Source organism: Gekko japonicus, unplaced genomic scaffold, assembly GCF_001447785.1.
Source record: "Gekko japonicus isolate JY-2015 unplaced genomic scaffold, Gekko_japonicus_V1.1 scaffold914, whole genome shotgun sequence".
In the NCBI taxonomy this organism is placed as follows: domain Eukaryota; kingdom Metazoa; phylum Chordata; class Lepidosauria; order Squamata; family Gekkonidae; genus Gekko; species Gekko japonicus.
The window spans coordinates 516,043-525,885 of record NW_015160240.1 but is presented as its reverse complement, the minus strand read 5'-3'; the positions used below and the strand labels follow the sequence as shown (position 1 = coordinate 525,885).

Below are 9,843 nucleotides of genomic sequence, written 5' to 3'. Positions count from 1 at the left end.
GGAGGCGGCCGCAGTAGCGGCCTGCCCCCGCCGCCACCACCCTGGGGGAAGATGGGGCGGCCCGTCGGGCCTCGGCGCTGAGGTGAAGCGCGGCGAGGCGGAAAGGAGGGAGGGAGGGACGCTGGCGGAAGGGGCGGGGCTTGAATGAGTGACGGGATCCGCTCCCCCCATTCGCGAGGGAGGAGGGGAGGGGGGTCATGCGGGGTGCGTGTGTGTGTGGGTGGGGGGGGGAAATGGGTCGGCCGCCTCTTGGACCGTGTGGGGGGTGGGGGCGCGGAGATGTATTCACGGAGGCTCCGTTGAGCCCTCAGAGGTCCGGGAGTGGGTTCAAAAAGAGCAGAAGCAGGACTGCCGCAGGGGGCCCGTCGAGGTCGGCATCCAGCGGTGGCCGGGCAGATGTTTCCGTCAGCCGGGCATCAGGACGGGTCCCTGGAACCCCCCTGCCTCAGAGGCGCACCCCCCCCCCCCCCCCACCCCGGAGAGGGTGGCTTCCCTTGGCGGTTACGGCCGAGACCGACGGATTAAACCTGCCCCTTCCTTAGTCGGTTGTTTGAGTTTTGTTTTTCTAGAACAGGCAAGGCGGGGTATATAAATCGGAATTATTAATAATAATAGAAATAGGAGCAGAAGACAGTGCCGTGACTGGACGCGGTGCCTCGTACAGACTTGCATGGCGTTTGGGCGCTTGGAGTGAAAAGTCGACCGCTTTGGAATTTGGAGGGTTTCGTGTCGCTCTCGTAGCAAATGAGACCTATCTTGGCCCCGGTCGCACGGAGGATTTGCTGCGTGAAAGGCACGAATGCTGGGCGGAGTTTTGGGACGCGATCACACCGTGACATCTGGCAACCCGTGGCGTGCCTCCGAAGATGCGCAGTTAAAAAATACCTGCAAAGATCTACTAGCAAATGGTTTGCAACGGGCTGCCGACGGACTCGTTCGGTGTGATTGCGCCGGCGCGCACCTATTTCCTACGGCCGTCCTCTTTGCAGCGCGTGACGAAGCACAAAACCCTGGTGTGCCATAATGGCGGATCAGAATGCGCCGGCGCAAATAGCCACACACACACCCCCCACGTTTTCCGGCATGTGTGACTGGGGCCGTGTCCACCCCCCCCCCATACCTAGTGAGAAAACCCAGGCCTAGGGCTTTGTTGATGATGATCAGTCATGCTCTTGCCTTTCTTCCCAAAGGTATGCTTTCTTCACACTTGTAGCTGGAGGTTTTGTTTAGGTCTGATGACTAATAGCTGATATTGGGCACGTCCTTCTCCACGAATTAGCCTTTTTATCTACAGATCCCTGCTGGATTTGGGGGTCCATAATTTTGTGACATCAGCCCAGATATGCCTGGGAAGTGCACAAGCAGGGCACACTGTTTGCCTCTTCCCTGTTGTTTGCCCCACAGCCCCATAGTCTGAGGAATACTGTCTCTGAACATGGAGGGTCCATTTAGCTCTTGTGGCTAGCAGCAGACATCTCTGTGAGAATATCCCTGCTGATTGGACCAAGGTCTGCCTGACTTAACATTCTGTTTCCAATAAAGGCCACTCCAAGAAGGCCTCAAAGTGGACATTAAGGCAGCTACTCTTGCTTTTTGTGTCTCAGCAGCTGGTCTTCAGAGGTCAACTTCTGAACGTGAAGACTACCTTTTGCAGTTAGGGCAGATAGCCATTACTAGTTCCCTTCTCCAGAAGAACACAAGAAGAGCCCTGCTGGATCAGGCCAGTGGTCCATCTAGTCCAGCATCCTGTCTCACACAGTGTGGCCAACCAGTTACTCTTTCGGGCCAACAACAGGGCATAGAGGCCAAAGTAATAGTTTTGTGAGTTATACCGCTAGTAGCCACAGATGGACCACTCCTCCATAAATTTGTCAAATCCCTTTTTAAAGCCCTCTGTGTTTGTGGCCATCACTACATCCTCTTTGCGATGAGAAATGCCTCTTGGAACCAGGCCCAGGGTCCATGCAGCTACTTCTGTTTCATGCTCTTAGGAAACTCAGGCAAGAAGGCAACAGTCTTCCCCTTTTCTTTATTCCCAACACCTGCTCTCAGAAGTAGACTGCCTCTGAACACAGAAGTTCTGTTAAACTAATCAAGATCAGTGGTTACGGGTGGGCTTCTTTTATGTGTGTTTGTGTAATGCTATTGTTTTAAAAAGTTATCCAAGCTAGCAGCCCAAGCTGTGTCTTGTGGCAGTGAGTCCCACAAGTTTTATTCTGTGCTGTATGAATAAGAAACATGATGCGTGTCAAGTGCCATCAAGTCTCAGCTGACTTATGGTGACCCCAGCAAGGGGCTTTCAAGGCAGACAAGAAACAAAGGTGGTTTGCAGAGTCTTCCTTGGTGGTCTCCCTTCCAAGTACAGACTCTGCTTAGCATCCGAAATCTGATGAGATCGGGCCTTCCCTCCCCAAAACCATGATAGGCGCAGGAAAGAGGGTGGCTGTGTCAAGTAAGGAAGAAGAAGACTGGGATTTCGGAATTTTTTTTAGGAGATGATGCATTTGGTGGGTAGTGATGACTGGAAGGGCGAAGACTCCTGGCTTGTTTACAGTCATTGATTGTCATCATACAGATGATCAAGTGGGTTTATGACCTAGTGCAGTGATGGCGAACCTTTTAGAGACCGAGTGCCCAAACTGCGACCCAAAACCCACTTATTTATCGCAAAGTGCCAACATGGCCATTTAACCTAAATACTGAGGTTTTACTTTAGAAAAAACAACTCCTACATTGACTTAAGATGATCCAAACAAAGTAAGGAAAGCAATCCCAAATGCTTTCATTTACTTAAAATTATTTGGCAGAGAATTCGACACTTTAATGATGGTCTGGGCCTGGCTGGGGCGATGGCACGTGTGCCCACAGAGAGAGCTCTGAGTGCCATCTCTGGCACCCATGCCATAGGTTTGCCACCACTGACCTAGTGGATTACCTTGGCAAGTTCAGCTGGGGAAGGCCAGGTAGGCTCTGTGAAGCCCTTAGTAGATCAGTGGGGTTGGCTGGGTAGCAGGGATAGGGCTGCTGTTATTCCATAATGTCCCATCTCCTGGCTTCTGATAACTTGCTTTTTAGGTATGAAAACATTTATCTGATGGGCAGAGGTGCTCAGAGGAAGTGATACCATATTGAAATGGGGTGGTGATGGTGGAGTTGTTCGACATGGAGCTGCTTGGGATCCACTCCTCAAACTTTGCCCCAGCCACTGGGAACGGTGGCACCAGAAAACGGCGCCTTTGCAGTGATTCCAGTTCTCCCTCCACCAGGAGTAGGTGGGGTGGGGGCAATGTTCCCTCTAAGACGTGGAGTCCTGTGAGCAAAAATTCTACCTTGTGAGCTCCTGGCATTAAAGTTATGAGTGAGCGATTTGGCCACTGCATAAATTAGTTTGCTCTGGAGCAATGTTCCCTCTAAGCTGTGGAGTCTTGTGAGCAAGAAATCTACTTTGTGAACTACTGGCATTAAAGTTGTGAGCGAGTGATTTGGCTACTTCATAACTTAGGTTGCTCTGGAGCCCTCCTTCCTGAGCGAAGAGAAAAATGTGTGAGCCGGAGGCTAAAAAACTGTGAGCTAGCTTGCACTAACTCAGCTTAGAGGGATCACTGGGGGGGTGGGAAAACATTTTGTGATGCAGGAACTCAACTGACCTTTTTAGAGGCTCCAGAGAAGTACTGGGCAGAGCGATCCTTTTTTTTTTTTTTTGGCTTTGTAGATCATTTTCATTCCAGAAGCCAGTGAGGTGAAGTGAGTAGAGCGTCGGATTGGGGTCTGGGAACCCCGGATTCAAATCCCCATTCTTTTAAAAAGCTCCCTGGGTGACCTTGCACTGGTTTATCTCTCTCTCAGCATAACTTGCCTCACATGGCACACCGTCCCAAGGTCCTGGTCGGGAGGGCAAGAGAAAATTGTACTGGAGACAATATCCCGGTTTGGAGGCTCTGATGTATATCAGGGCTTTGATGTGCATTTACTTGGTCCCTGAGCATCAGCTTACAGAATTTTAGTTCTATCTTCTGCCTTTATTTTGTGTACTTCCTCTGGGTGTTCTGTTTATTTACAATATTTACAGCCAAGGTTTTTGAAAGCCATCATCAAACTACAGTGAGGTCATATAACTGTGCTAATGCAGCCAACAACTGTATAATAAGCAGATTAAAGCTTCATGACAGAGTCAGTGTGGTGCAGTGGTTAAGTGCAGACTCTAATCTGGGAGAACCAGGTTTGATTCCCCACTCCTCCACTTGCACCTGGCTGGATGGCCTTGGGCAAGCCATAGTTCTGGCACAGCTGTCCTTGAAAAAGAGCAGTTTCTGTCAGAGCTCTTTCAGCCCCACCCACCTCACAGGGTGCCTGTTGTGGGGAGGGGAAGGGAAAGGAGATTGTGAGCCGCTCTGAGACTCCCTTGGGTAGTGAAGGGCGGGGTATAAACCCTACTCCCCCCCCCCACCGGCTAGGGTGGTGGAGTCTTTCCTGGTACTTGAGAGTAGGTGCCAGGTAAGCGGATGCAAGGAGAAAGGGGTGTCACCACAGCAAAAGCCCTGTCTCTGGCAGTCACTCCTCTGTCCTCCCATGATGGGGCCCTGTGCGGCAGAACCTCTTGAGAAAACTCTTGACTACAGAGCAGGTTTGGAAAGGAGCTTCTGTTTACCCCGGCCTTCTGTTGCTGAAGAGCGAGAGGAGTAGGTGTTGCTTCTACCAGATTTCCAATTGATGTCCCCACCACCTGGCTGGTATGAATTCAACAGTTGCTCTTCAGGAATTACAACTGGCCAGTGCACACATTGTGTACTGGGCTGTTTCTTGAAAGGGCCGTGGATCCATTCATTTGCACAGGAATGAAGCAGAGCAAAAGAGGTCCCTCCCAGCACCTTCCTAGCCCGGTGATGCCCCTCGTGGTGATGACAGGCGGAGGAACATGTTTCTTAGTGGCTCCTCTGGATGGCCATCTGAGTATGAGCCTGCGCATTTCTGGAAGTGCGTTTAATTTTTCTAAAAATCTTTTAACAAATTGGATCAATCAATTTTAAACTTTCTAACAGAAGAGTCGAGTGTTATTGTTTTTTTTTAAGTGTTGGTGTGTTCCTCAGTCTAGGGCAGGTTTGCAGAAATAAATTTCTTCAGCCATATGAGAAGCCGAAGCGTTTTAAGCTGGGAGAAATAGATATTCAAAGGAAGAGAAATTGCCTCCCCCTCATACACACTGTTGTGTTCACCCGTCTCCATAAGTGTCTCCATAATTCCATGGATTCTTTGCCAGCTTATCCGCTTTGTTGGACCCGGGGCAGCTTTTGCAGGAATGTCAGGGACTGTCTGTACGTGCGCATGTCTGCTTTTTTGGAGAGCTGTCCTTTGACTGCAGAACCAAAACAGTTAAGAGGTTCTAAGCGCATAGGCTGAATAATTCTGTTAGTCAAGTTAGAAACATTAAATATTAATAGATGTACAGAATTATGCATGTCTTTATTACAAAATGAATTAAAAAACAGATATTGGCCCTGGTGATAACCTCAGTTAAGAATCAAAATGTACAGTGACAACCCGAAATGTTCATTATTGACCCTGACTGGTATTATTACATCACTGTTGGCTCTTGGCTGAATCAATTTTTTCTGTCCAAGCAAGAAAGGTACACAATTGAGCCATTTACTATAGGAAAGTGTACCTGACCATGGCAGCAAACTATCAAGAATGATGCCTCTGATTAATATCTTTGCCTTTGGTCACAGATAATAATCATCAAACAATGGAAAAGAGCAAGAGTTCAGGAGCACTTTAAAGACTAGCAAAAATTGTGGCAGGATGACCTTTCATGAGTCACTGCACTTCTTCATGAAAACTCAGGCCCTGCTACAAATTTTGTTAGTCTTCAAGGTGCTACTGGACTCTTGCTCTTTTCTACTGCTATAGACAGGCTAACTTGGCTACCCATCTGGAATAATAAAATAAATTCATCTTGGTCAGTTTATAAGAAATTATTGTTGCATTGTGATGTCAGGAACCTCTGTGTAATATCATTTGTTTGACCACTGAGGCCAGGGGGCTGGAACACATGGCCAGGGTCAATAATGGTCATTTTTGGTTGTCACTGTACAATTTGATTCTTAATTGAGGCTATCACCAGACACCAGGGCCAATATTGGTTTTTAAAATTCATTTTGTAATAAAGACATGCATATTTTTGTATATCTATTCATAGTTAATGTTTTTAACTTGACTAATAGAATTATTGGGCCTGTACACTTAGATCTTCTTAACCTTTTTGGTTTTTAATTCAATTTATTTTGGGTTAAGTCCCCCCCCCCCTTTTTTTGTCCTTGAATGCAGAAAGCCTATGAGGCTGATTGGTAAAGTCTGTGTCCATTTCCATGTGCATCTAACCAATTGTTGGAAGAAAAGGAGCATGACGCTCCTTCTGGAATGAATTACTGGGAAGTAAGTCCTGCTGATTTCAACAGGGGCTTCAGAGCAAATCAAAAGCCAGTTTGGTGTAGTGGTTAAGTGCGCGGACTCTAATCTGGGAGAACCGGGTTTGATTCCCCACTCCTCCACTTGCAGCTGCTGGATGACCTTGGGCAAGCCATAGTTTTGGCACAGCAGTTCTCTCAGAGCTCTCTCAGCCCCACCTACCTCACAGGGTGTCTGTTGTGGGGAGGGGAAGGGAGAGGAGCTTGAAAGCCGCTCCGGGACACCTTTGGGTAGTGAAGGGCGGGATATAAATCCAATCTTCTTCAAAAGGGGATTGGATCGATTGACTGGTTGAGTGCTTAAATAAATGATTAGTAAAACAAAGAAGACACTTGAGTCATAAGAGGTTTGATATTGATAAAAAACCAAATTGGGTGTTACTGTGAAACGACGGGATTAAAAATGGTAAAGGATTAAAGCTTTTAATAATATTAGGAATTATAAAAATCGGGCTTTTATCCCAAAATATTGAGGTAAGCTTAGAGTTATGAAATGTTAAGGGATGTAATAACGTGAAATTAAAACAGACTGCAGGGATGCCCTGATTCTAGGGGCAAGAAAGATGCCGCCATGGGTTGGCCTGGGCATCTCTGGTGACTGATTGTTTGGAGATGCCTGTAGTGATCGCTAGAGGAGCCTCTTTAGGCTGAAAGGTTTGCCCCTGACCACCTCAGGCCTGGTGTGGGGTGGAGGGGCGGGAGTACAAGCATTCCTCTCTCTTTCACTTGCTAATCAACTGTAGCATGGTTAAATGTAAAACGGAAGCTCTCTTGTATGGCTTCAGGGAATTGTTATCCAAAGCTGCTCAAATAACAGTTGTCTGATCAATGGCCGGTGTTTGCCTGGGGCACTTGATTAGCCATTTCTCACCTCCAGGTTTTTTCCAGGGGAGATGCCCAGCATTGGGACTGGGACCTTCTGCATGCAAGCCAGGTACTCCAATAAGGGAACTGTGGCCCCACCCCAGTGCGTAACCGATATCATGTAAATAGGGTTCAGGTGGGCAGCCGTGTTGGTCTGAAGCGGCAGAACAAAGTTTGAGTCCAAAGTTTAATTTTGTGTGCAAACACACTTCTTCAGATACAGAGAACAGAATCTCTTCAACCGTCACATATAGGGGGTGAGGTGGGGGTTGTCAGGAAGGACCAGGTAAGAGTCAAGATGCATAAGAACTGGGTGATTATAGCTGAGATTGGATTAAGGCGAGATTAGCATACAAATACAAACGTGAACATGTAGATGTGAGAATGAGTTTGAGTCCACTGGTGCCTTCAAGACAAACAAAGGTCTATCCTGGGTATCTTTGTTTGGCTTGAAGGCGCCACTGGACTCAACCCTCATTCTCGCATCTACATGTTGATGTTTGTATTTGCATGCCACTCTTGCCTTAATCCCGTCTCAGCTATAATCACCCAGCTATAATCTTCTGCATCTTGACTCCTCCTTGACCCCCTATATGTAATGAAGAGATTCTGTTCCACTATATCTGAAGAAGTGTGCTTGCATACGGAAGCGTATACCTTGAATTAAACTTTGTTGGTCTTAAAGGTGCCGCTGGGCTCAAACTGTGTCCAGAGACCATGTGAAGTTGAGCCAGTGTGTGGGCAGAAGGGAGGCTGCCCGTGGCGGAGCGTAGGGGCAAATTGAGTGTTGCTTTTAAGCCTCCTTTTGAAGAGCTTTCCACCCATCTCTCTCTCTCTCTCTCTCTCTCTCTCTCTCTCTCTCTCCCTCTCTCCCTCTCCCTCTCCCTCTCCCTCTCTCCAGGCTGATCATGACTTCACAATTGGGCCACTGAAGCACAGCGTTCCCTGTTGCCATGACGACGGGTGACTGCTGCCATCTTCCCGGTTCGCTGTGCGACTGTCCTGGAAGCGCCACACTGTCCAAGTCGGTGGAAGACTCTGACCTTGGGCGGCCGCAGTATGTCACCCAGGTCACAGCCAAGGACGGACGGCTGCTCTCCACAGTGATCAAAGCCCTGGGGACGCAGAGGTGAGCCTGTGGTGGCCCCCCCCTTCCTGGAGGCCTGGCGGGCAGTGGGCTCGTTGCTGTGGTCACCAGAAGCTCAGCCTGGCGCGTTAGTCAAAAGTCCATTAGTTTGCCTCAGTTCAGCACAGGGGTCTTTTTGTAGAAAAAGAGCTGCCGGAGCTCATTAGCATAACTCATTAGCATATGCCACACCCCCTGACATCACCGGAAGTGTGTCATTAGGCCACACCCCCTGGCATCACCGGAAGTGATGTCTTCTTTCCTATGTTTGCTATCCTTGCTATTTTACTTCATGAAATGATTGGTACCACTTCAGATTGCAAGGGGTGTTGGAGTGGGGAGGACTGAAAAGATAGGCTGTTCATCCCATTGGGGGGGGGAATCCCCTGCTTTATAGGCACATTTGAAGCGGCTTTCTACTGAATCAGACCTTTGGTCCCTCAAAGTCAGCCGTGCCGGCAGCAGCTCTCCAGCGTCTCAGGCGGAGGTCTTTCGCTTCCCCTATGACCTGGTCCTTTTGACGGGAGATGCCGGGGGATGGAACCTGGGACCTTCCGCACGCCCAGCAGAAGCTCTACCGGCGCCCTTCCCACCCCCACGTGGGTGCCCCTCCTTCCTTCGGATGGCACCGTCTGAATGACTGGAATCGGCACAGCGCGACTGGGTCTCCCACCCCCTCGCAGGCATGTCCCGGATCGCAGCCTAAGCGCGCAACCTTCTGCATTTATTCCGCCAGTTCGAGCCTCTACCGAGAACCGCCCGGGTCAGTTATTATTGCAAAAAAAGAGGGGGGGAGACAAGTGCACACCTTCCCTTTCCCACCAACGGCTCCTTCCTAACCCCGGCAGAGCAAGCGGGGAGGGCTGTGCGGACGCGGGCGAGAACAAGCCTCCAGATGCCCTCCCCCCCAGCAGCCTTCCAAGCACAAAGAGGACAACCCCCCCCAGCAGGAAAAGGCTTCCCGGGCACGGCAGCCCTTTAAAAGCCACGCTAGTGGTTCCAACCCCAACAGTCCCCAATGGCGGTCCGCCCCGCCCAGCCGCCCGGGCCTCTCCTCCCTCCCTCCCGCCAGCTTCATGGAGTTTCCGCTCGTAGGATGGCGAGAGCCGCGTGCTTCTCCTCCTCGCTGCGATCAGGAGCCAGACAGCAGGGGAAGCAGCAGCCTGGCTCTTCTCCCCGCCCCTTCCGTGCCTTCCTTCCTTCCTTCCCTTCGATTTCCCCCCCCCAAAAAAAAAACACCTCAGGCACATGAACTGCCTGCCAGCCATCCCCGTCCATGCGCCGAAACCGACCCCCGCACACACGCCAGCCCGTTTAGAGCACATCGCGACCCATGTGCTCAGAAAGAGAGAGACTTGCCAACTTCTGCAGCGAACGGGCGAGGTGGGG

General features: G+C 49.9%; 1 protein-coding gene across 1 annotated transcript in view; it reads left to right on the top strand.

Moving 5' to 3' along the window:
• MARCH2 (membrane associated ring-CH-type finger 2) overlaps positions 1-9,843 on the top strand; it is a 20,061-nt gene continuing 10,218 nt past the window's right edge. The window contains exons 1-2 of the mRNA XM_015413297.1: positions 1-82; positions 8,230-8,457. Of these exons, the coding sequence (XP_015268783.1) occupies positions 8,282-8,457 (176 nt within the window). The 5' untranslated portion in view covers positions 1-82; positions 8,230-8,281. The remainder of the gene's footprint in view (positions 83-8,229; positions 8,458-9,843) is intronic.